The sequence below is a fragment of the Salmo salar genome, chromosome ssa10 (genome assembly GCF_905237065.1).
Source record: "Salmo salar chromosome ssa10, Ssal_v3.1, whole genome shotgun sequence".
Taxonomy (NCBI): domain Eukaryota; kingdom Metazoa; phylum Chordata; class Actinopteri; order Salmoniformes; family Salmonidae; genus Salmo; species Salmo salar.
This window is the reverse complement of record NC_059451.1, coordinates 16,746,214-16,773,843: the sequence shown is the minus strand read 5'-3', so window position 1 is coordinate 16,773,843 and position 27,630 is coordinate 16,746,214. Positions and strand designations below refer to the sequence as shown.

Here is a 27,630-nt window from a genome sequence, read left to right as displayed (position 1 = left end):
GGGACATCATTATTTAAAGAAATTGAAAGAGAGATTATTATTATTATTATTATCAACTGATGTTGAAGAGCAGGGCTATGTATGGTCATTCGATTAATAATTTCCTGACACTCTTTTGTAATAAATTATAAAGAAGCACAAGCTAGGAAGATAAATAATAAATAGGGATAGGTTTAACGCATCTTGAATATTTTAGGACGTTTCAGTGTACGTGGTCCAGGATTAGTGGCTTGAAATATCAATCAAACCCCACCAACATTGAGGGCCCGCCCACCTCAGTAGTCAACTGTCAGTCATATGACGTTGTGTTTCTGCAGGTGCTAGACGCGGTGGTGTATTGCGAAATAGGAGGCTAAAATACACTTTTAAAGGTAAGGATATAATTATTATATTATTCATTTACACTCTACCATAGCTGGTGTAGAGTTACGTTTGTTTAGGGTTTTCTATGGAAATGCGCCAACAAAATAGAATAAAGGAGAAACAATAACCATCATTTGACATTCGATGCTTGCTTTTTACAGATAAATGTAATTGCACTAGGTCGTAAATATAGTATTTCATATTGGGTTGGTTACAATTATGCCGTAATGTATGACATTTCAAGCCTCGAATAACCACAGCATCAGTGGGAGAAGAATGACCTGTCGAAATTCCTAAAATAGCTCAGCGGTTACAGTAGCCTATCTGGTTCGCGATACCGCATGTGTATCCTTCATTTGTAGTGCAAGATAATTCTTACATCAATTAAGCAATGTATAATTTACGTGAATTAATATCAGGCCTGCCATATGGAAATCCAATGCGCTGTAGATGGGTACACGGGTCGCTCTGTGCTCTCAAAGACAAGGGAACGAACATGGTCGTATAGGCTGATTGGCTTTACACTATTTAAATCCTTGATGTCTTCATAAAACCACTGCTTTGACAGCACAAACACTATCAGAGAGAATCGTAATGCTGTGTGTCTGAATGGGACCACATCAGCAAGCAGGGGTAGGGGACTCTAGATACATACTGATTGTAATCTCAGGACAGTTTACACACACAGTTTTAAGCCACTCACCCAGGTCACGGCTATGAGCTTTGGGATGATGCATTGTACATTTTCCCATTTTAGGTAGTTATACATCGTTATATTAATTGTCAAAATAGCAAAGCAGGCTATGTTTAAATTGGACAACTAATAATAAATACTAATTTTAAAAAAGCTACTTGAGCATTTTTTTCATGTTAGATTGGGACCATTTGAAATAATCATAATTTGAATGCAAGAAAGTAGATATTCTATGCTATAAAGGAAATTGTAGGTAGTTAGGACAGTTCGAAATTTACTGGGGTGGGGGTCCAAAATAGGCTGGATCAATTTTCAATATGAATCCACAAGAACAATAGGCAGTGGAGAGGCCTGGTGCGTCATTGCCCATGAAAGAACATCGAAGACATGAGACACTCAAAAAGCTCCCCTATTGACCATGTTTAGGGAAAAAACTATTCATTTCCAATAATTTCATTATTGTTTTCAAATGAGTACTAAATTCTACTCTAGGCAGTGAAAATCTAATTTGAATAACAGCGCAAAAGCCCTGTTCTTTGAATGTTTCATTCCATTTGGATCAGTTGTGGGTCTACTCTAGATAGTTTATAAAGTCTACAAAGGCACAGTAGCAGGCCATTCTGGCTGTATTTTTACCTATACTGAGATGCTCTGTCTGTTGCAGATCATCATTCTCCCAAGTCGTCCTATAATAATGTGGCCACATATGCTTCCGGCAGGCCCAGTTATTCAGGAAAGCTTAGTGCACGCTCTGCCTCCTCTCCAATCCAAGTGGCTATTCATCACACACCTAGAACCTAGCGCCTCAGTATAGCCTAAATATTTGTTATTTAACTTTTAAAATGTATTGCCTTTTATATGTGACATAAACACAACCAGTCACAATGTTTTAATCTTATTAGGCTTCTTCAAAAATCTCCTGTAGGCATGCGCACTTTCGTTCAAAATGTAATTCTGCTAAATGACTTAAATGTAATGTAATGTAATGTAAATGTAATTCCAGCATCCTCAAAATGGCTTGACATTAACCAGGTTTCCACCCAACCTTTTCAAGCGAGTAAAGTACATGTCGGATAAAAAAATGTCACATCGTGGGAAAGCATGCAGTTTATTAGGCTACTGATTAAATAAGTTACGATGAACTTCACAGGGTGGTGAAAGTGCTGAGTGAGGAGCTTGATGCTCCTTTCAATAAAGATCGAGGGTCTTATTCTGGTGACATGATGATCGATGGTTGGCTGCTGTTTGACAAATAACAATAATCTCACACTTTTGTCCATAATAATCTCATCATGTAGGCTATACCCACACTGTATCTGCGAGCTGTTGGCTAGAGTGCACGTGCCAATACCAGAGTGGGTATATTTGCAATACCTATGCAATATTTTTTGTGACAAAACCAGCAGTAGGCCTTGACTGCAATGGAAACCCATTCAACTTGTATTTTTTATTTGGTACATGGGAATGTAACCGCAAAAGTTATTTTTACAAGTAAATTTGATGGAAACACAACTCTGATGGGAAAATGTGCATATTGTTTTTATGCAGATTTTAGAATATTTACATGAAAATTTGTAGTCAATTGGATGGAAACCTAGCTCTTGACACCCTAAAGAGTCTGGCAAGAGCACTAGTCTGGTGTCACTTTGATTATGCCCGCACTACATGGTTCACCAGCAGCCCCAAATGTCTAAAGAATAAGGTACAGACCAGCCAAAACAAGCTTGTAAGAATTATACTTAAACTCCCCCCTCTTACTCATCTGGAGGTCGAGCATTTTAAGCAGCTAAGTTAGCTATCTGTGGAAAAAAGAGTTGTATTAATTGAACTTGGTCTGGACGACAGAATTCTCACGGACTCAGCCCCCAAGTACAGTTGAAGTCGGAAGCTTAGGTTGGAGTCATTAAAACTCGTTTTTCAATCACTCCACAAATTTCTTGTTAACAAACTATAGTTTTGGCAAGTCGGTTAGGACATCTATTTTGTGCATGACACAAGTAATTTTTCCAACAATTGTTTACAGACAGATTATTTCACTTATAATTCACTGTATCACAATTCCAGTGGGTCAGAAGTTTACATACACTAAGTTGACTGTGCCTTTAAACAGCTTGGAAAATTCCAGAAAATGATGTCATGGCTTTAGAAGCTTCTGATAGGCTAATTGACATTATTTGAGTCAATTGGAGGTGTACCTATGGATGTATATCAAGGCCTACCTTCAAACCCAGTGCCTCTTTGCTTGACATCATGGGAAAATCAAAAGAAATCAGCCAAGACCTCAGAAAAAAAATTGTAGACCTCCACAAGTCTGGTTTATCATTGGGAGCAATTTCCAAACGCCTGAAGGTACCACGTTCATCTGTACAAACAATAGTACGCTATTATAAACACGAAGTTAAAGCTTGGTAGCAAATGGGTCTTCCAAATGGACAATGACCCCAAGCATACTTCCAAAGTTGTGGCAAAATGGCTTAAGGACAACAAAGTCAAGGTATTGGAGTGGCCATCACAAAGCCCTGACCTCAATCCCATTGAACATTTGTGGGAAGAACTGACAAAGCGTGTGTGAGCAAGGAGGCCTACAAACCTGACTCAGTTACACCAGCTCTGTCAGGAGGAATGGGCCAAAATTCACCCAACTTATTGTGGGAAGCTTGTGGAAGGCTACCTGACACGTTTGACCCAAGTTAACAATTTAAAGGCAATGCTACCAAATACTAATTGAGTGTATGTAAACTTCTGACCCACTGGGAATGTGATGAAAGAAATATAAGCTGAAATAAATCATTCTCTCTACTAATATTCTGACATTTCACATTCTTAAAATAAAGTGGTGATCCTATCTGAGCTAAGACAGGGAATTTCTACTAGCATTAAATGTCAGGAATTGTGAAAAACTGAGTTTAAATCTATTTGGCTAAGGTGTATGTAAACTTCCGACTTCAACTGTACCTATCCAACCATTTTTAATTTGTTTGAAATGTACACCAGCATAATACCAGCACTAGAGACTAATATTCACTGTTTTAAATATAAAAGTCTATTTGGTAAGAAAACATTTTTATATACCGGCGCTATTGAGTGGAACAAACTACCAGAGAAACTAAAAGCCATACCAACCATAACCCCTTTTTCCCTCAGAACAGCCTCAATTTGTCGGGCCATTGACTCTACATGGTGTCAAAAGCATTCCACAGGGATGCTGGCCCATGTTGACTCCAATGCTTCCCATAGTTGTGTCAAGTTGGCTGGATGTCCTTGGGAAGTGGACCATTCTTGAAACACATAGGAAATTGTTGAGTGTAAAAACAAAACAGCAGCATTGCAATTCTTGACACAAACCGGTGCGCCTGGCACCTACTACCATGCCCTGTTCAAAGGCACTTAAATATCTTGTCTTGCCCATTCACCTTCTGAATGTCACACATACACAATCCATGTCTCAATTGTCTCAAGGCTTAAAAATCCTTCTTTAACCTCCCCTTCATCTACACTGATTAAATGGATTTAACAAGTGACATCAATAAGGGATCATAGTTTTCACCTGGATTCACCTGGTCAGTCTGTCATGGAAAGAGCAGGTGTCCTTAATGTTTTGTATACTCAGTGTATTTAATTGTATGTATTTATGAAAGAAGTAGGGACCACAATGAAAATAAGTCCCCGACTATATTGTGCAATCCTCGTCACTTGTAAAAAATCTTTGTGTTCTGTATATATGTATTTTTTACTACTGACATAAAATCAATCTATCCAAACTGTGCTGCTGCCATTTGATGAATGGAAAGAGACATCTGTTAAAAAACACCAAAAAGTTTAATGACATTCAGGGATTGTCAAGCCAAGCCTTCGATACTGGGTAGGCCTACAAGGTGGGGAGGGATGTATTTTGTGGTCTATTTATTGTGGCGTTAAAACACAAGGCATGATCTTGAAGCGCCCAAAGTCGGTATGCTTTGTTATTGGTTGTGTGGTGCATTGGCTCAGAAACCTGTTGGCGAAAAGTTTTTACATACAGTGCCTTTGGAAGTATTCAGACCCCTTGACTTTTTCCACATTTTGTTATGTTACAGCCTTATTCTAAAATTGATTAACTAGTTTTTTCCCTTATCAATCTACACACAATACTCCATAATGACAAAGCAAAAACTGTTTTTTATTTTATTTTATTTTAGCAATTGTAGAAAATATTCAGACCCTTTACTCAGTACTTTGTTGAAGCACCTTTGGCAGCTATTACAGCCTCGAGTCTTCTTGGGTATGAAACTACAAGCGTGGCACACCAGTATTTGGGGAGTTTCTCCCATTCTTCTCTACAGATCCTCTCAAGCTCTATAAGGTTGGATGGGAAGCATTGCTGCACAGCTATTTTCAGGTCTCTCCAGAGATGTTCGATCGGGTTCAAGTCCGGGCTCTGGGATTGCGAGACTTGTCCTGAAGCCACTACTGCATGTCCTGGCTGTGTGCTTAGGGTCGTTGTCCTGTTGGAAGGTGAACCTTCGCCCGAGTCTGAGGTCCTGAGCGCTCTGGAGCAGGTTTTTATCAAGCATCTCTCTGTACATTGCGCCATTCATCTTTGCCTCGATCCTGACTATTCTCCCAGTCCCTGCTGCTGAAAAGCATCCCCACAGCATGATGCTGCCACCACCATGCTTCACCGTAGGGATGCTGTCAGGTTTCCTCCAGACGTGGCGCTTGGCATTCAGGCCATAGAGTTTAATCTTGGTTTCATCAGACCAGAGAATCTTGTTTCTCATGGTCTGAGAGTCATTAGGTACCTTTTGGCAAACTCCAAGTGGGCTGTCATGTGCCTTTTCCTTCTGGAATGTTCTCCCATCTCCACAGAGGAACTCTAGAGCTCTGTCAGAATGACCATCGGGTTGTTGGTCACCTCCCTGACCAATGCCCTTCTCCCCCGATTATTCAGTTTGCCTGGGTGGCCAGCTCTAGGAAGAGTCTTGGTGGTTCCAAAATTCTTCCATTTAAAAATGATGGAGGCCACTGTGTTCTTGGGGACCTTCAATGCTGCAATCATTTTTTTGTTACCCTTCCCCAGATCTGTGGCTCATCACAATCCTGTCTCGGAGCTCTACAAACGTTTCCTTCGACCTCATGGCTTGGTTTTTGCTGTGACATGCACTGTCAACTGTGACACCTTGTATAGACAGATGTGTGCCTTTCCAAATCATGTCCAATCAATTTCCTTTACCACAGATGGACTCCAGTCAAGTTGTAGAAACATCTCAAGGATGATTTTGCTTTGTCATTATGGGGTAGATTGCTGAGGATTTTAATACATTTTAGAATAAGGCCGTAACTTAACAAAATGTGAAAAAAGTCAAACGGTCTGAATACTTTACAAAGGCACGTTTGATATAATTATAAATATGGCATCAAAATGTTGAAAATCAGATTTCCTCCTAGCTGATCATTGTCTGCAGCCAACTCTGATCATAGTGATGAAACAGGCAGGGAAAGTGAGCTCATTCATGGTGGTCAGCGAATGCTCAACCAACTGGCCTGTAGCCCAGCGTGGCATCGACTGTGCCACAAAAGCATGCTGAAGTGGCAAAGTAGATATCCACATTTATAAACAAAGGGTTGCTACATTTGTTATTTGTGGTCAATACATTTCAAACTGTCCCTTAAGCTACTTGGCCTACTAAACAAATTTAATCACAGATAGGACTATTCAATGTTTCAGAAGGACTATATTGTTGCAAATTTGATCTATTGAGTCCCATGGCAATATTATATACAGGCATCGTTTAAATGTGTGTGAGCATTTACCTTAAATATACTTGAAAGAGATCATACTCCAATGTTATTGTTGGATTCTCTGGGGGAAATGCATCGCAGAAAAAGTATTAAGGCACCTTCAATGTTTAATAAGGGCTGCTATTGCCTGCCCTACAATATTATATTAGATTACAGGGCACTTTATGTTTTCCCCCATACCACAAAAACAAAAACTCCCAACCCCACTCTCTTAATTGCAGGCTTCCATTGTGATACTAGCAGGTTCATGGCATCTTCTGCACTATAAAGAGGGAGGAAATGCTATATTTAGCTCCTTCTGATCTGCATTTGTCTTCTTAGAAAATGGAAAATGTGATTGGATGGGGTGGAAAATGCCATATTAGGCAACTTTCTGGATGTTTTGGTACCTTACAGTTCTTTGGTTAATGTCTCACTATGAATTTTCATGTGATTTGATTCAGTCCAATTCGGTCTACTGTCAATTGAACGTTTATTTCCCTTTTATGTTTTGCCACTACCCAAGTAATGAATCATCACTTTTTCTTAAATGAATTCAACCCATCCTTGAAAGAGAATGCAGGGAGTTGTCTTGGAAATGGGTGTGTCTGCTGTGGAGTATAATTTCTCAGTTCTAGCAATGTGTTGACAGATGTTTATTTTACTGGGCAAAGTTACTTTACTGTAGAGGCCTTTTAATGCCCAAGCAACTCTTTATATCTTTCATGAACTTGGGTCACCTGGGGTTGGCGTGTAGCCTAGCGGTTAAGAGCGTTGGGCAAGTAACCGAAAGGTCACTGGTTTGAATCCCTGAGCCAATGAGGTGAAACATATGTTAATGTAACCTTGAGAAAGGCACTTAACACTAACTGCTCCTGTAAGTCCATCTGGATAAGAGCGTCTGCTTAAATGTAAATGTTTGATATAGGTTTGAAAAATACAGTGTTTTATGAAGAAGCACAATGGTTTCCTCAGACTGCTTAGCTGGGAATATAAATTCAAGTATCTAACATCAATAAAGATTAAGCATTTTTAGGACAGGGGTTATAACAATATTATGGACATTCTAACATCCCAAAATGTAAGTGGATTATTTATTGCCTCACATTACATGGGTCTCAGAACAACTACCCGGCGTGGAATAACCTTAGTAATTACGTAGTAATATGCTATTAAGTTATGGTACATTTCATTAGCATTTTTGTATTGTCTTGTAAGAAAATAAGTACTAGCTAGGTAACAGCCTGGACTTAACTTGACTAACTCACTAAAGTTATTCCCTTATAGTTACCCTGGAATAATGTCTATGTAATGTATAGCGCTGCCTAATTTGCTTTCACAAAATGTTGGTTTTGTTTTATTTGAGCCTGATTAAGCTGAGGTATACTTCAGCTCCTTTGGCAGACTGTCATTGTCTTTCTCATTAGCTTGCCTAATGCCAGGGTGTTTGGATCAGGTCTGACTCTCAGGCTTTCTGGGATCATCCTGGACTAAAACAGGATTAACAAGCTACCAGTGGGAACCCATCCAAAAGACTGATCAAAACTGTCTGACTCATAGTGCACCGACACAGTTTAGGACCGGCTGACATCACACATCTGTTAAGGTGTCAATCTCTTTAGGCTGAAAAGAAGAGCCAACACATGTTTATGCCACAGATGCACAGGTTGGTGCCACAGATGCACAGGTTGGTGCCACAGATGCACAGGTTGGTGCCACAGATACTTTCCTCAGTTGGGAGAGGTTGAAAAGTTTATGGTAAATCACGTTGGTTGGAATTATTTTGAGTCTTCGTCTCTCATTTAACATATGGTCAAGACTCATGTCATCTTTTTTTGTCCAAGTTGTGGGATTAGTTCTCCTTGCCAGCCAGACTTGTGTCCTTAGAAAGACATAAGGAGTCTAGGGACCATCAAGTCCTGTCATGACATTGCAAGAAGCATATTTCAGTCAATAGTTGAATAGAATGCATTTTTTTATAAGATTTAGACAAATTGCACAATCTCTTGAAAGGGAGGTGTCAATAACGATGATTGGGTTTCCAATAGAGTGGTGAGTGGGAGGAGGAGCTCTGCGGACCCTTAAGTGTCCGGAAGCAATTTAGCCATTCATTGTAAAAAATCAAAAGTAACAGTTAGTATCTGTTGTGGCCACCAGCTGCATTATGTACTGCAGTGCATCTCCTCCTCATGGACTGCACCAGATTTGCCAGTTCTTGCTGTGAGATGTTACCCCACTCTTCCACCAAGACACCTGCAAGTTCCCAGACATTTCTGGGGAGAATGGCCCTAGCACTCACCCTCCGATCCCACAGGTCCCAGACGTGCTCAATGAGATTGAGATCCGGGCTCTTCGCTGGCCATGGCAGAACATTGACATTTCTGTCTTGCAAGAAATCACGCACAGAACGAGCAGTATGGCTGGTGGCATTGTCATGCTGGAAGGTCATGTCAGGATGAGCCTGCAGGAAGGGTACCACGAGGGAGGAGGATGTCTTCCCTGTAACACAGCGTTGAGATTGCCTGCAATGACAACAAGCTCAGTCCGATGATGCTGTGACACACCGCCCCAGACAATAACGGACACTCCACCTCCAAATCAATCCCGCTCCAGAATACAGGCCTCGGTGTAACGCTTATTCCTTCGACGATAAACATGAATCCGACCATCACCCCTGGTGAGACAAAACCGCGACTCGTCAGTGAAGAGCATTTTTTGCCAGTCCTGTCTGGTCCAGCAACGGTGGGTTTGTGCCCATAGGCGACGTTGTTGCCGGTGATGTCTGGTGAGGACCTGCTTTACAACAGGCCTACAAGCCCTCAGTCCAGCCTCTCTCAGCCTATTGCGGACAGTCTGAGCACTGATGGAGGGGTTGTGCGTTTCTGGTGTAACTCGGGCAGTTGTTGTTGCCATCCTGTACCTGTCCCGCAGGTGTGATGTTCAGATGTACCGATCCTGTGCAGGTGTTGTTACACATGGTCCTCCACTGCGAGGACGATCAGCTGTCCGTCCTGTCTCCCTGTAGCGCTGTCTTAGGCGTCTCACACTACGGACATTCCAATTTATCGCCCTGGCCACATCTGCAGTCCTCATGCCTCCTTGCAGCATGCCTAAGGCACGTTCACGCAGATGAGCAGGTACCCTGGGCATCTTTCTTTTGGTGTTTTTCAGAGTCAGTAGAAAGGCCTCTTTAGTGTCCTAAGTTTTCATAACTGGGACCTTAATTGCCTACCGTCTGTAAGCTGTTAGTGTCAACGACCGTTCCACAGGTGCATGTTCATTAATTGTTTATGGGTCATTGAACAAGCATGGGAAACAGTGTTTAACCCTTTACAATGAAGATCTGTGAAGTTATTTGGATTTTTACGAATTATCTTTGAAAGACAGGATCCTGTAAAAGGGACGTTTCTTTTTTTGCTGAATTTAGTTTAGCCAGGGAAAATCAAGGAAAGTGAGCTTGGGCCTTGTGCGCATGTGCATGTGCATGTGCGCCAGCTGGGCACACTAGGCTAATGCAGGAGACAGATTAGAGTTTTTATGCCCTGATATTATCAGGAGCTGTCGGCGGAAAGTTAAACAATTCAGAGACTGAAACGAATAAATCAGATGGTTTATATTTAAGGAGAGAGAATCGATATACAATCCCAAAATCAGCTGTAACTTTCAATAGTAAAGCAAAGCTTAAAATTATGTTTGAGTGAACCCAGAATACAGAGAATGAATGGTGAATTCGCTTCCGGACACAGTAGACTCCTCACCACTCTATAAGCTCTTTGTGAGGTCCACCAGTTATGTACTGGTAGGTCTAGGCCTATCATCTAAATGATGTTCTTCGGAAACAAGAGCCAAAACCACATGGCTTTGAATGTTGGGGACATTTATTATCAGGCCCACAAGCAAGCTTATTTCACTCATAACCTGAGTGTTCAAAGCTAAGAGTGTTCTTTGAGACAAATAGTGTTTTTCTAGTAACACTGGACAGCAAGTAAGGCAGAGTCATATGACTATCTATCATCAGAGGAAGCTTAGAGAAATCTTAGTCATCATGACTAGAAGCAGACACGTTAGAAAATACTTTGAATTTCACGCTGATATTTTGACATGTCAGGGATACACTTAAACCAGAACCTGCATGATTCAGGTTCTGGCCATTTGTGATGTATTATATTGAAGGTTGTATAGTCTGTTTTGTCAGTTTATTTTGTCAAGACTTATTTAGAATGTATTTAGAGTTTGCAATATTGATCCGGATGCATATCAATTCCTGGCATGCTTTTTCTATTGACCTTATTTGCACTTCCTTCTCTATTCTTTACAAGAGTCCTGTGTCAAAAAGATATGAACAGTGCCACCGTAAATCTGAAAATAGCACTATGGGTACAGTTGCACTAAGGTCAAAGATGCACTATGTACTCCACACAGGTTAGCGTTTTTCGTCATGAATCTTGTTCTGGAGGCAGCTCTGCAGAGTGGTCACTAGCTGGCACAGCCACAATGTCATAAAATGTGATTTTAAACCTAACCTTAACCCTAGCCTTAAAAAATAATGCAGAATTCTAACCTTAAATTAAGACCAAAAAGCACATTTTTGTGCTATAGATGGAGCCTTAAGAGACCTTGAATCCTGATGGGCTGAAGTGAAGTCACTGTTGCCCTAAAGAGTAGATTGTTAGTTATTAGTACGATTCCCTCCACAAGATCAGTATGATCCCTGCCAATGCGATCAATCGCTTTACAACTATACTGTTCTATCACGGGGGCAGATGTCCTGAGAGGATGAGCAGTCAATCCACTTAGTCATTTTTGTGGCATGTGGCGTAGGCTGCTCTATCTTTCAAGAATGCACTGTTGAGAGCTGACTAAATATGTACACAATGGCTCACATCTTTTGAGAGACAGAATGATTGGTCTGTAAAACCAGCAACCCATAATTAAAGAGGTGTTGTAAGTATCAGGCAGTTCAAAATGTTCCACTTTGTGCGAAAAGCTTTGATTCCTGTCAGGTGCAAGAGAAGCCGTCAGTGGACTATTTCCTCGCCCACTGATATCTTGTTGTCACGTTGAAGGGAACTGATTTTAAATGTTTCTTGATGCACTGCCTTGTCTTCTTGTGCCTCTGGTTTATCGATGTTCCAGAACTTAGTGTCTTATTGATTACTACCACTAGTTGGCCTTGGTGAACACTGATGAACTGCACTGTGATGGATGAGGTTGCTCACTTTTTGTACTAGGTGTGTTTGACAAGGGGTTAAGCAGGCCCTGTGTGGTTATTTGGCACTTTGGATTCTGTATTTTTACGTCTGTACTTAGAACATGGCCTCCACTGCTTATCCTAGGCTTTACCTTTTGAAGTAGGCATTTCTGAAGTGTTGGAGGCCATTTATAGAAACACAATGTAATAATAGTACTGCTCTGTGATCCGCCAAGAATCATGTATTGGAACTCTTTCCATGATACTTCCAAATACAAGGGATATTTTCAGTCGGTTGACAAACTCTCTCTCTCTCTCTCTCTCTAATCTTTCAGATGGCTTCAGCTACAGCAACCTATGGACAGAAGGAGTCCTCAGACCAGAACTTTGACTACATGTTCAAGATCCTCATCATTGGAAACAGCAGTGTGGGCAAGACCAGCTTTCTGTTCCGCTACGCAGACGACTCTTTTACGCCAGCCTTCGTCAGCACGGTGGGCATTGACTTCAAGGTGAAGACCATCTACAGGAACGACAAGAGGATCAAGTTACAGATCTGGGTGAGTTTTGGAGATGGCCCCTTTCATACGGTTGATATGTCCCTGTAACGAAGAATTGTGTCCCTATATTCACCCACTCAAAAACTAACAGCCTAAAGTTAGTTGAACTTCCAATGTGTTATCACTACACTTTCAACCATCTAAAATAACAACCACATTCCAATGGAAAAACAATTTCAGATTTTTGGTTTAGTTGTCATCCAAATGTCTATCACTGGGCTTTCAACCATTTAAAAGCACAGAAAAGTTCAAATGGGAATACAATGTCAGATATTTTGTTTATTTATACAACAGATTAATGTGATCGTTGTGCTTCATCTAATAGCAGAACCAAATGACCTGGACTGCAGTTGAGATTACATTAAAAGTACATAGTGCAAGTGATCAATGCCGTTCGAGATACTGCGTAGATTATTATAGCAATAGGTAGACCTGTGATGACCTATGCATGCTATCTTGAACAAGAACGCTTTATATGATTACATAAGAAGGAATGCATAGTTACAGTAACCTCCAAATGTGGCCATGGATATGTTAGTCAATTTAGGTTGAATGTAACATTAGTTTGTAAGATGGCCTTAAAGGTGCTACACACATGTGTAAGCTAGGTGAATTGCAACAACACTTAGGTTGAATACAAACAACTCTCCCTCCCCCTCTACATCCCATTTCCCTGCAACATGTTGGAGACTTTGTGTCTGTGGAATCTAGTGGAAACCACTCGCGCTTGAGCCTTTAACTTTCAGTTTTGTTCACCAGCTTTAAACAGCTGAAAACAAGATATTTCACAGCGATTTTGATGGTGCAATGATTCTCTTTACTATGAATTGCTTGTATTGTCACATAAAATGAAATTAGGCGAACAATTTAGAATTTTAGCAACCAGGTAATGGCATGGTGATTTTCTGTGGCTGTATGGCATTAGTGGAAACTAAGACTATTCTCATGGCAGGTCTGCCAGTTTTGACTAGCAGAAAAAACTTTTCGTAGCAGGTTAGGATAATTAACGTGGCATGTTAGGATAATTAACATGGCAGGTTAGGAAAAGGGTTAGGGTTAGCTTAAATGCAAAAATTGTCCCTGACGCGACTTGAATATACAGTATCTAGATAAAACCAGGCCTGCCCTGAGAACAATCTTGGTTTCCACTAATGTGATGCTGCATTTCTGTGTCTTTTTACTTTCGGTTTTGTACATCACTTTCAAACAGCTGAAAATACGATCTTTTTTGTAATTGAAAATATATTTCACAGCGATTTAGATGGTGAAATGATTCTTTACACTATAAATTGCTTGTTTTGTCACATGAACAGAATCTTTAAATTGTATTATTATTTTTGTACTTTTTACCCCTTTTTCGTGATATCCAATTGGTAGTTACAGTTTTGTCCCATCGCTGCAACACCCGTACGGACTCGGGAGCGGCGAAGGTCAAAAGCCATGCATCCTCTGAAACACGACCCCGCCCAGCCGCACTGCTTCTTGACACACTGCCCGCTTAACCCGGAAGCCAGCCGCACCAATGTGTCGGAGGAAACGCCGTACAGCTGGCAACCGAAGTCAGTGTGCATGCGCCAGACTGCCACAAGGAGTCGCTAGAGAGCGATGGGACAAAGACATCCCAGCCGGCCCAAATAAATGTATCTAGTTCTGTCCTTGAGCTGTTCTTGTCTATTAATGTTCTGTATTATGTCATGTTTTGCGTGGACCCCAGGAAGAGTAGCTGCTACTTTTGCAACAGCTAATGGGGATCCTGATAAAATACCAAACCCTCCCCTAACCCAGACGGTGCTGGGCCAGTTGTGCACCGCCTCATGTGTCTCCTACGATCGAACCCGGATCTGTAGTGACGCCTCTAGCACTGCGATGCAGTGCCTTAGACCGCTGCACCTCTCAGGAGGCCAACATTATAGAATTTTATCAACCAGGTAATGGCAAGGCGATTTCTGCCATTGATGATTCTGCTTGTGAGATAACCACGTCTCTGAGAGACGTTGATGGAAGAGAGGGGGGGTGCAGCCTGCAAATTTGACACGAGCCAGTCCGGCTTTTGTTGACCAATAGGAAGGCTGAACAATCTTTGTCATTTCGTGTGGGCCCAAAAACATATATTTTTTTAAACATTGTGAAACACTATGATTCCACTGAAATTACAATGCACAAATATTTCATATAGCTCCTTTAACTTTAGGCTGTTTACTGTATTACAAAGTAGTATTGAATTGTGTTTGGTTGACAATGCAACCAAATATCAACATATAAAAGAGATGTATCTACTGTATTGGATAGTTCCATCTGAACCACTGGCTTAATCCCATTCTTTAGCTTTTATTTTTGGTTAACTTGTAGACATGCTAATAAGCTATTTATTGTATTTCAAAAGTAATATTGAGTTACATTTAGCGGACACCCTTATCCAGAGTGACGGCATACATTTTAATACTGGTCCCACATGGGAATCGAACCCATAACCCTGGCATTGCAATTGCAATGCTCCACCAGCTGGGCCACATAGGAATTGTGTTTAGTTGTCAATGCAACCAGATATAAACATTTTAAGAAGATTTATCTTCTGTTTGGATAGTTCCATCTGTAACACTGACTTAGTCTGGCTTTAATTCCAGTTTGTCTACAAATTAATAATTGATATGTTAAAAATCAAATCAAACTTTAAATAAAGTTTGATTTGATTGATTCATTTTATTTAACTTTGATTTTTGTTTGAGATGGAGATGTGAATTAAAGCCAGACTAAGTCAGTGGCAAAGATGGAACTATCCAAGTAGAAAATACTTCTCCTTCAAATGTTGATATTTGGCCTATTCTATTGTCTATTTTTAGTTGAATTCTGGGTTGAATTCAAACAGTTGCTGTTGATGACTTTGCAAATGCTATTTAGGCCTAAATAGCATCATTGATAAAGTATGGTCACATTTAATTTGCTAAGTTAAACCTATCTTTGGAATGACTTTAACAGTGAATCTATTTCATTTTTAAGTGGAGCCCTCTCAACAATCATTCTCATGATAGCACATTGCTAATAATCAATGACAAATATCATAGCTAAGCAGGGCTGGCCTTGGTTAAAACCTTGGATGGAAGACCAAAGGGTAGCTGTAGATAGATCAATTCTCCAGTAGGAGGTGCTGCCTAGACTATTTAAAAAAAACAATTCTGATAGTGGATATAACGTTGAAAATCTGACCTTTTTAAAGGTACAAATTCAACATATTTTATACAAGGTTTATGTTGAAATTTGGTTACCATGATGACGTAATAATGTGGTTGAAATTTCACCCTCAAAACAACAGTTTACGTTGATTACTTTTTTCAAATCCAATGTATTTTCCACATAGATTCCACATCACAATACTTTGACAAATTATGTTGAAACAATGTTGATTCAACCAGTTTGTGCTGTGGGGCACTGCAGTCTCTATTGTACATCCATATTGTGCATCAAACACTGCTATAGTGGGCTGGTGAAAGAGGATACGTGTATGTGTGTTGAGGAAAAGCTTGTTCTGTTGTCAGCCTTTTCCCAGGGCAATGACTCTGAAGTGTGCACCCTCCCCCATTACTACACATTTCTCTTGAGTATATAACCCCCCCACCACCTATACACACACTGCTCCCCATCCCCCACTTCCCAGTACAACATACAGTTAGCTTAGCACACACTCAAGTGTAGTAAAATTGAAAAAGCTGTGAATGCTGAAAATTCAAATAAGACCTAAAACATAAACAAGCACATTTGTTACACACCATATAATGTACATATTTACATTTGTATTCAGATTCATTATGCATGCTAGACATTGCTCATAAAAGAAAGCAACAGTTTGACTACTACTCTAACATACAGCCTAACCAGCATAGTGTTGTTGTGTGTAATGGGGATTGGGGCTGATGTTGCTCCACAGTTCAGAGAAATGCAGTATTGGGTTGTCAGGGAGGCTTCATTCCCTGAGCATTCATTAGAGCTTAGGCTGTAACTCAATCTGCCCCATCCACCCCCCCCCACGGCTTGCCAACCAAGGAAGGGAGGCGAAATTTGGCAAGTCACAATGGAAATGCATCAGGAGCTGTAAAAGCTACTGATACCCCATCATCTGTTGGCAGCAAAAGCAGTCTGCGGGTAGACTGTTTGAAATCACCGGAGGGTTTTAATGTTCTGTCATTATTGGTGTGCGTGGGACGATCGCAGTCAATGTCAATTTGGCTGTGGTGCTCGTTTTAATGCAACCTCCGTGTGTGTGTGTGTGTGTGTGTGTGTGTGTGTGTGTGTGTGTGTGTGTGTGTGTGTGTGTGTGTGTGTGTGTGTGTGTGTGTGATGTTTCTAGGATACGGCAGGGCAGGAGAGATACAGGACTATCACCACCGCTTACTACCGCGGTGCCATGGGCTTCATCCTCATGTATGACATCACCAATGAGGAGTCCTTTAATGCTGTACAGGACTGGTAAGTGATTGCTTAGGAATGTGGTGTGGTCATGTGACCATATGGCAAATAGTAGTACAACAGTGGACAAACATAGACCAGTGTTCCTTAATACAGTACAGGCCTGACAGGAGGAGGTCCAATTGGCACCAAAGGTTTGTTGACCTTTTCTTCAGAAAGGCCTAAGAAGTGATAAGAATTTGTTGACCTTTTCTTTGAAAGGCCTAAGAAGTGATAAGAATTTGTTGACCTTTTCTAAATAAAGACCATTACACTTGAGACACATACACTATATATACAGGTAACTAGCAAAATAAAGGATACACTGGAGTAAATGAGGGATACAAAGTATATTGAAAGCCGGTGCTTCCACACAGATGTGGTTCCTGAGTTAATAAAGCAATTAACCTCCCATCATGCTTAGGGTCATTTATAAAAATGCTGGCCAGGCCATTATTTTGGCCATTGTTTTGGCTACAATGGCTATGCCCTCATAGGATGACAATGCCCCCATCCACAGGGCAGGAGTGGTCACTGAACAGTTTGATGAGCATGAAAACAATATGTAAGCCATATGTCTAGGCCTTCTCAGTCACCAGATCTCAACCCAACTGAACACTTACGGGAGAGTTTGGAGTGGCGCTTGAGACAGCGTTTTCCACCACCATCAACAAAACACCAAACGATGGAATTTCTCGTGGAAGAATGGTGTCACATCCCTCCAATAGAGTTCCAGACACTTGTAAAATCTATGCCAAGGTGCATTGAAGCTGTTCTGGCTTGTGGTGGCCCAATGCCCAATTAAGACAATATGTTGGTGTTTCCTTTATTTTGGCAGTTACGTGTATAGTTCTAGTTAGTTTGAGATTCAGGATTGTAACAGGGACCATGTTGACACCAAGTGGCATTTTCCACTCCTAATCACTGTCCTCAATCCTATGCAAAAACACTATTAGAAACAGTAACCGATTAAATTACACTAACATGCTGACTACACTGGCCATGCGTCTGCGTCTGTGTGCGCCATTGTGAACCAACTATATTAATTTTGAGGCAGGTAAAACAGAGATGAAACATTCATGGACATTTAGCTAGCTAGTTTGTTGCTAACTAGTTTGTCCTGGAAGATGAACATTGGGTTGATATTTTACCAGACATGCATATGGTCCACTTTTTAGCTGCTTCTTTGTATACTGAACAAAAATATAAACGCAACATGCAACAATTTTACTGAGTTACAGTTCATATAAGGAAATCAGTAAATTGAAATAAATTCATTAGGCCCTAATCTGTGGATTTCACATGACTGGGCAGGGGCCCAGCCAATCAGAATCCGTTTTTCCCCACAAAAGGGCTTTACTACAGACAGAAACACTCCTCAGTTTCATCAGCTGTCCGGGTGGCTGGTCTCAGATGATCCCGCAGGTGAAGAAGCTGGATCTGGAGGCCCTGGGCTGGTGTGGTTATACGTGGTCTGCGGTTGTGAGGCTGGTTGGACGTACTGCCAAATTCTCTAAAACAACGTTGGAGGCGGCTTATGGTCGTGACATGAACATTCAATGTTCTGAAAACAACTCTGGTGGACTTTCCGGAAATCAACATCCCAATTGCACGTTCCCTCAAAACTTGAGACATCTGTGACATTATGTTGTGACAAACTGCATATTTTAGAGTGGCCATTTATTGTCCCTAGCTCAAGGTGTACCTGTGTGTGTAATGATCATGCCGTTAAATCAGCTTCTTGATATGCCACACCTGTCAGGTGGATGGATTATCGTAGCAAAGAAGAAATGCACACTAACAGGGATGTAAACAAAATGTGTGCGCAAAAGTAGAAGTAAATAAGCTTTTTGTGAGTATGGAACATTTCTGGGATGTTATATTTCAGCTCCCGAAACAAAGGTTTAACACTTTACATGTTTAGTTTTATATTTTTGTTCAGTATATAATTTTGACCCGGAGTCAGACAAAATCGTGTGTTTCTCTACTACGACGATTAATCCCCAGACAAAAAGCGTCCACGTGGGTTTGTATCTTCCTGATATCCAATAAGGAGGGGACTTGGGTTTGTATCTTCCTGATATCCAATAAGGAGGGGACTTGGGTTTGTATCTTCCTGATATCCAATAAGGAGGGGACTTGGGTTTGTATCTTCCTGATATCCAATAAGGAGGGGACTTGCAAGTTCTATTTTAACGTTTGGCTAAGCAGACGCATGTTCACGTGGGTAAAATTATTGAATAACATGTATGTGTACATTTATTTTCAACGCTTGCTTACATAATGTGGCCGGTGAAGTTTGCGTGTAACCAAATACTATTACTCACAATAACCCAAAATAAACGTTAATCTTATCGCAAGCTGCATTATTCCAAACTCATTTTAGATGACCCTTGAATGTTGGATAAGTGCAGTGAAAATGTCACCTAAGCTTTCAATGGCTCTGCAGTGGACCATATCTCTGCAGTCTGCACAATGCACTCTATGTTCTTAGTAAGAGTGGTTTATTGAAACAATGTTTCGATCCTCAGATCATCATTGTGTCTCTTTGACCTCAAGCACCTGCTCAAAACCACTGGATGTGTGTGTGTAATCTTTTCCAATACTGAACCTTTCTGTATGGCTGCCATAGGTCGACACAGATTAAGACGTACTCGTGGGACAACGCCCAGGTCCTGCTAGTAGGCAACAAGTGTGACATGGAGGACGACAGAGTGGTGGCAGGAGACAGGGGCAGGCAGCTTTCTGAACACATGGGTGAGTTCAAGTCACACAACACCAACTCACAGTGCCCACCATAACTAAATGAGCTATACAATTCAATGATACTGCTGATGTTAATGGTACTTCTTATCTGATGATTTGATTTTATCATCTGAGTTGTCAGCAACAATAACATGTATAATTTGGTTGCAATCGCTTGGTAGAAGTTCTTATCCAGAGTAAATGCGATCAGGAGGTGGAACAGCATCATAAGTAAACATAAAAAGAATTGTGCCGAATTGGCTGTTGAACACAGATCCCCCAGCTACCACCAAATGTTATGACATACAGGAATGACAAAACACGAAGTTTGCTCACAATAGCTTCAGAAACCAATGGGCAAGATTACTGATCACGTATGGCTAGTTTGGTAAACATTTAAATCCAACACCATTATAACACCATGTTCCAGGGTTTGAGTTCTTTGAGGCCAGTGCCAAAGATAACATCAATGTGAAACAGACGTTCGAGCGGCTGGTGGACATAATCTGCGAAAAGATGTCTGAGAGCTTGGATGCCGCTGACCCGGCAGTTACAGGGGCTAAACAGGGGCCCCAGCTCACCGAGCAGCCCGCACCCCCCCACCAGGACTGTGCATGCTAAAGCTGAGCGACCCCCCCCCACACACACACCATCAACTCATCCTCAGGTCCCCTCACAACCCTCCCTTCCCCACAAATCAATGAATCACTCCATATGGGTGAATAGGTGATGTTCACTCTGTTTCTCACATGATTCTCGTGTCCTCTGCTTCCTTTACTCGGGTCCTTACTGTGGTCTTAAATTATGAACTGGAAGGTCTCTATCCAGAGTCTGCCCCAAAACTTCATCATTGTTCCCCTTATTTTCTCAGACTAATGGTTTTCTGATAAAAGCCTTTGTTAGAGACGGACAGAATTCCATATTAAAGTATGTGTTGTCATAAACAGGTCAATACTTTGGAAACAGAGATATTGAAGCCTAGTGCATATATACTGTCTAAGTCCCCTGTCTCTGTGTGAAATACAAGAAAACATATATTGGATTGCATCAGTCACTGGTATAACATCATTCCAGTCTCAAATTTTTGTCCAATCAGCCTTTTAAAAAAAAAAAATGTATGTACCTTATGTTTTGTATACTGGTACCGCTTTCCTTTGTAAAGCTTTTCGCGTATAAAAAAACAGTAAGGAAAATACAAACAAATTATAGATTGGTAAAAAGAAACAGACATTCTTTATACAGTACCAGTCAAAAGTTTGGACACACCTACATATTCCAGGTTTTTCTTTATTTTTACTATTTTCTACATTGTAGAATAATAGTGAAGACTTCAAAACTATGAAATAACAAATATGGAATCATGTAGTAACCAAAAAAGTGTTAAACAAATCCAAATATATTTTATATTTGAGATTCTTCAAAGTAGCCACCCTTTGCCTTGATGACAGCTTTGCACACTCTTGGCATTTTTGACTGGTACTGTACTGTATATGTTTGGTTTAAATGTGTATGTAAATAATGTGCATTATCTATCTAAGGGATCCATTTGAAAAAAATAGATTTTTTTAAAAAGCATAAAGAAACGATCTATGAAGATATGATAGGTCAATGTAGATTTTCTCTGAATCAATTTATTTATGGTTTAATTAATCTCATTGTCATCCCCCTACGCCCATTTACACTAAACGTCTTTGCTCCTACTACCGCTCTCAGGTACTTGCAAATACACTTACTAAGAGCTGTTAAGATTAATGCTAGTTTGCATGGAAAGAGGCTGAAGCCACGGAACCAGAGCATAGCTGAAGTATATCAGCATCGCTCACCTTTTACATCCCTTTCAATGATCTTATTTTGTATTTTTGTGAGAAATAATGAATTACAATGTGCATGTTATATCAGAGGCAATACTTGGCTCCTTATGACTTGAAATAGGATACAAGAGACTGCACAAGTGAGGTTAGATAATATAGAAATCATACTGTACAATAACATAGGTTAAAAAAATAAAATATGTTTTGGCGAAGGCTGTTTTTGTCCCACAGCTTGTAAATACTTAAAGGTAGATATGACGTAGGTGCACAAGTAAACCAGGGCCAATATCCACAACAACTAAGAGCATTAAAGAGCGAGGGGAAACGTTTGCTGTTTTGGTCCCGTGCTCAAACAGCTTGACCCGAACCCATGCGCAGATACTGTGTGGGAGCGAAGTCTTGCATCTCACTCATCGCAATATCTGCGATGCTGCTCGTGGCAATGTAATTTTGCTGAGTCTACCTTTAATGCACACAAGCGTAGGCTTATGCAACAAAGAGTTTATGGGTTTGTAGTGTGTGTGTGTGATTGGAACAATTTGCAATAAAATGTGTGTAAAATTAAACGCTAACCCTTGACTGTTTGAGCGCAATTTAGTCAACTGTTTCATTTAGGAAAGAAAAACCTGAATGGCCTTTTGCCTCTTGTCTTTGAATTGATATTCAGTCCAAGGTCTCAATCCAGGCAAGTTTCCATTCAAATTAGAGAATGTATTATTACTCATTGTAAGCGATCGAAACCACTATCTCCCTTAAGACCTTTGTGATGTTTACGAGTCAACTCTTCTATGTTGTTGACAAATGGCTGTCTTTACTAGAGTGAATGAGTGCGAAATAATCATACAAATAGATCAGTCATTCAAGCATCCTCAATTGATGAAACTGTCAAATTTATACTTCACTGAGTCATACCAAAGTTTTGATGTGGGATAATAATGATAATATGTAACAATTATATTAGAATAATACTACTGTAGTTACAATAACAATATTTGATCATCCAGCATACATTTTCAACATAATTTTGCTCTACTATATTATGGCTGTGAGTCTGCCATCTCAGTAGTATCCAGAGACACCCCCCCCCCCCCCGTAAACTGTCCTCCTCCTCGCCGATGCCGTCTTCCTTTCTATGAAACAAACTGTAGATGCATTTTAGTCATATGTTTCATGCGTGGATTGTGTGTTGTATTGACTCCAGGCTTGCAAAAAAAGGACAAAATCTGAAACTCGTATTTTATCTGCATTAGTTCTAGGCCTGCTTGTGAATGAATGTCACTTTCTTTAATAAAAAGCTAAATGCAATACAACTGAACAGCATTTCAAACAGTAGAGCTTGCTGACAGTAGATCTACTATATAAAGTGTGTCGGGTACACCCCCCCCCCCCCAAAAAAAAACCAAGGGTGCCGGGTAAGTTTGTCATTGCTGCTATTCCTAGGTAGTATAGAACTGAATCCGGAAAGATGTAAAAAGAGGGAATAATCATGTTCAACTGATTTGTTAGGTTACATAAAGCCAAGCTGTTACTTTCAAAAAAACATTTACACAAATATACTAGTGGTTTTAAAACTCTTGTAAAATTGGTGGATTTATAGTGAGAAATGCACCAATTTGTAAGTCGCTCTGGATAAGAGCGTCTGCTAAATGACGTAAATGTAAAAATGTTGTTAGGATCTTGGATGTCACCAAAGCTTGGGAGAAAAAATAAACATTTGACTTGAGTGTAAATTTAGAAGAGTACAATAAGAGTATTTGAGATGTTTTTATTCCATTGCTTTGCTACGAAGGCAACCTTCAAGGCATCCAATAAGGTTTGAGCTGTCAGGAAGGTATTGCAATTTTTCAAAAGACCCAAAGTGTTGCTTGTTTTTTTAATTTATTTCAGGGTTTTTTTGTGTTTTTTTGTTTATTTTTATTGTGCATCCACCGAATACTGTTCTGCAAAGTACTGTTGACTTGGTTTAGATAGATTTTTACTTTGTATTTCTATTGTGGGAATACAACAACTAATGTTATAACAATAAGGGAATATGGTGTCAAAATGTTAAAATGTGAACATTACCAAATCTGCTGTACATGTTGTGGAATTCAATGACAAAAATAAAAGTTTGGCCTGTTGCAATATTGCAGTTTTCCTCAATGATGTATGTTCACCACTATCATTATGTAGTGTGCGTCTCACATAAAAAGACAGAAGACACTCACAAACACAGCAGTTGCACCATCTCATTTGGCTCGTAACATTGCTTCCAGGAGCCTGCCAACTCCTGCAACATCACATCTTTTATAGCCCTGGTACTGATGCTGCAAATTCAAAGCAAGCTAGGACCATTTGTTATTCACTGTCTCATAGGTTTCTGGCTCATAGGTGTCTACGCTACGGTATCTATAGAGTGGTCTCTGAGGCTGCATTCAAAGCAAGCTTGGACCATCTGTTTCATAGGTGTCTGGCTGTCTACACTAAGGTGTTTATACCTGAGATGACCTTGTCATAAAATGATCCATGAAGCATTATTACAGGTTTGATTTACAAAAACAACACCAATAGATCAACTGTGCTACCACAACTTGGCCCTATGCAAACAGTTTCATACTGTATAAAGTAACTAAAAGTAGTCTTCATTTTTGTTTTGGACTAAATGATCATACGTAAAGAAATTGTGTTGATACAACTAATTAGATGACCTTTCGTATACTCAATCAATACATGAACTCATCTACAGCACAGGAGTGTAATTTCTGCAACAGGCCTATCGTATTACACCAGCAGAGGGCACAACACACCACGTTGATACACAATTCACTGACATATCACAGCAAGCGGACTTCCTGCGAGGAATGGACACGTTTGTATCCAATATGCTAAATGCTACAATGTCACGATGGAATCCATTCACCGGACGTGATGCCAGAGTTAGGAGTCAATTTAGGCCTAATAAAGTTGGCTAATATGCTAACTTTTAAAATTCACATAAATAAGTGGAAAAGTGTCCCATGGGCATATTGTACTAAAAGGTGTATTTATACCAAATACATTGTAATGCTGGGTTGGACCCAAGTTATAATTTATTGGACTTTCCAAATATGTATTGAGCAATATCCTTGTGTACCCCACCCAATCATTTAGCCTATTGTGAAAACGCAACTAGTATAAAGGCTTACTGTCGCTTGTGAAGACATTGGTGTGTAGGATCTTGTTTTGTTGCTTCTAAATGAATCAGAAAACTGAACCAACAGACAGCAAAACATGTGCCGTGTATTATCAAGCAAGGTTTATTTGATAACTGAATCCAAGTAAAATAGGAATGTGAAGGGAAATATTCAGTGCAACAAAAAGGTGACAACAGTTTCATATTAAGATAACACTGAAATAAGACACTGGAGCATTGGATATAAAATGTACAAGTGCTTGCTTGTAAACGTTAAAAGGGGTAAGAAATGACGTGCACCCAATGACACCCTCTTAGGTAACATTCGAGTTTGTCAATAAACATGCAAATATTTATTTATTCAGTATAAGGCTATGATATACTAATACAATAATGATGAACTGGTTTGATCCAGTCTTACACCCATGAGAAAGAATGTGTAAACAGATAATGTACATTAGTGAAGTCCTTTAAGTCTGTAAAGTCGATGGCTCTACGTGCATAATTGAGATATTTGAGAGCCAACAAGAGAACAGATATTGAGCTTATTTATGCTGGTTGACCAATGTCGTCCTGCGATTAGTACACTTGAACTTGATGTGGCAACAATTGGCATCCGCTGTTCACATGATTCAAAACATTTTGTTTTAGCTGAGCCACTTGATCCCGGAGTACACTTGCCGTTGAGGCCAGGTCAGTGTTTTGAGTTTTTAGGTTATTGACTTTGTCTTCGAGTCTGGATATCCTCTCCAGTTTCCTCTTTCGGCACTTGGACGCAGCAATTCTATTCCGCAGCTTTTTCCTCTCGGCTTTAATGCGCTCCTGTGTGTCCATGTTGATAGGCGACAGTGGTGGACTGTCGCCGAAGCTGTGCAAGTCAGGGACTGTCTGCGGCTCATCCTTCAAGGATTGCAACCGGGAATGTGCTTGTTGCTGCTGTGTGCCACCTAAATGGTGAGAGGGAGGAGGTGGGAAGGGTACAGTGTCTGTGGAGTAATTGACAGTGGTGCCCAAAGGTCCATTACCATAACTGTTCAAGTTCGTATAGACGGGTAAGTCCATGTGTACAGTGACAGGAGCCACGTTGGTACTTAGGTCGAGACTGTTCGTTTGAGCGCAAGTCCCCCCGTTCAGCTGGTTCTGTTTGTGTAAGTCCTCCAGAGCCTTGACGAATCCCTCGGCAAACTCCTGTTCGTCAGTTACTGACTTGGGGTAGAGGAACTGAGAGGTCGGTGTTGTTACGACCATTCCGTTGGACTGAATGAGGAGTCTCTCCAGCTCCGGGGAAGCCAGTTTCAGCAGCCCAAGGTCCTGGGAGTTGAGAATGCCCTCGCCGTCGCGGAGATGGGGCTTTAGATTAGTAGCATCTACAAGGTTTAAATGAATGTCATTCTTCATCATATTTTGGTAAAATACAAAATCTTAGATGACAGCAGCTGTAAAAAGTCAGCAGAGCCTTACGACAGAAAGAGGGGTTCCCATAACCTCTCAGTTGCTGAAGAGGAAACGATGCGTAATTTGCATAACATTAAATCAAATGCTCTTTAAAGTTTCCCTACCCCTTCTCCAAGTTCTGGGTATAAATCACCCTTTGCCTCAAAAATGTTGTCGTTTTTTGTTTTTCCTTGTTAATAAACAATAGATAAGAAACAGTCGATGGTTAATCTCTCGACTAGAGGGGTAGAAGTTCCAATGTGTGCGCTCCGCATGCTGCCGCTACCTTTTCTATCCTCGTAAATTCCATTATGTCACTTCAGAGCGCGCAGATTGGACAGAAATCACGTTTTTTCCGTGTTTTATTTGAATAAGGGGACGTACTAGCCCCATTGCCATGGAGAAGGCGGGTAAACTGCAAACACTGCGGTGCATTGTGGTTTGATGTCATAGCAAATCTTGGATGGAGGCGTGGGGGTTGGTCAAGGCTTGTTTTCTTCCCTGTTCTATTGCTTTTGCACAGTAACACAAGTCATTGAGTTCTGTTTGACAAATGTTTTTGCACTAAATACCCTATAACATTATTTTTTACCTTGTCCAAAAAGTGTGGTGAAAGAAGAAAATAGCAAATGGAGAAGATACTAGGACTAAGAGTGTGGTTTTTATAATAAGCTTTATAAAAACACATGATATATAATGACTATCAGTGTATTCAAGGTCACACTATTTTCATTAACTGATTGACACAGTAAAGGCATATACAATGTTATAAGGTAAGAGTGACCTACTCTTATTTTCAAGTTTCAAAGTTCATTCACCACAGGGCTGATTCTGACCCGAGTTAAGTGCAAGTAAATGAAACGTAATTCCCTTTTCATGCACTTTTCTCTCTAGGCGTATTCTGACCTTGAACTTATTGAACTTGTGATTCTTGTGATAATTGTGATTTTGCCATTGTAATTGTTTGTTAGATACATTTTAGACTACAAATGCTATGATCGTATGCTATCCATTTGTTTGTCTTTTTGTATGTTCTTTGTATGCCATTTTTTTAAATATTTGAGTTAACCAATGATATTAGGCCATACTTGGCCATGATTACAAACACCTGTGTGTCTCTTGACACTATATAAATGACTCATCTCGCAGTGTTTGATGATACCCTGATGAAGACAGCTTCGCTGTCGAAACGTTGGTGATTAAATTTTTGCATCTGAGCTCTTAGAGTGTGCGGCTTTCCTTTATTTTCTAGTGTTCTACTCCGCTAGCCAGCACCTCGCCTTTAAAGGTGTGCGTTTCTTTTTTCTAGATTGACCTTGAACTTAAACATGAGAATAGCATGCTATTTAACCGCTATTCGTTTGGCGTGGATATCTAATAAATGAAGGTGTGGCGGGGGTGTGTCTACAGATAATTCGTATTCTGACCTTGACTTAAATCCCTATTAATTCCACCACCTTAGTTATAGGCTACCTCTTAGT

General features: G+C 40.3%; 2 protein-coding genes across 3 annotated transcripts; one reads left to right on the top strand and one right to left on the bottom strand.

Moving 5' to 3' along the window:
* The first annotated feature begins 276 nt into the window (after nucleotides 1-276).
* On the top strand, nucleotides 277-23,690 carry LOC106613631 (ras-related protein Rab-3A). Its single transcript, XM_014216091.2, has 5 exons — nucleotides 277-371; nucleotides 12,344-12,568; nucleotides 16,911-17,029; nucleotides 19,641-19,765; nucleotides 20,184-23,690. Exons 2-5 carry the CDS (start codon nucleotides 12,344-12,346, stop codon nucleotides 20,372-20,374), a joined length of 660 nt encoding a protein of 219 aa, XP_014071566.1. The 5' UTR covers nucleotides 277-371; the 3' UTR covers nucleotides 20,375-23,690.
* Nucleotides 23,691-24,816: 1,126 nt separating this feature from the next.
* Nucleotides 24,817-26,440, bottom strand: LOC106613630 (transcription factor jun-D). 2 transcript variants are annotated; one of them, XM_014216090.2, is made up of 2 exons: nucleotides 26,275-26,438; nucleotides 24,817-26,082 (listed from the first exon to the last, which is right to left on the bottom strand). In XM_014216090.2, the coding sequence occupies exon 2, from the start codon at nucleotides 25,961-25,963 to the stop codon at nucleotides 25,295-25,297; it is 669 nt and encodes a 222-aa protein (XP_014071565.1). In that variant the 5' UTR covers nucleotides 25,964-26,082; nucleotides 26,275-26,438; the 3' UTR covers nucleotides 24,817-25,294. The 2 variants fall into 2 exon arrangements, with proteins under 2 accessions (XP_014071565.1, XP_014071564.1); XM_014216089.2 differs by having other exon boundaries at nucleotides 24,817-26,440.
* Between the last annotated feature and the right edge of the window lie 1,190 nt (nucleotides 26,441-27,630).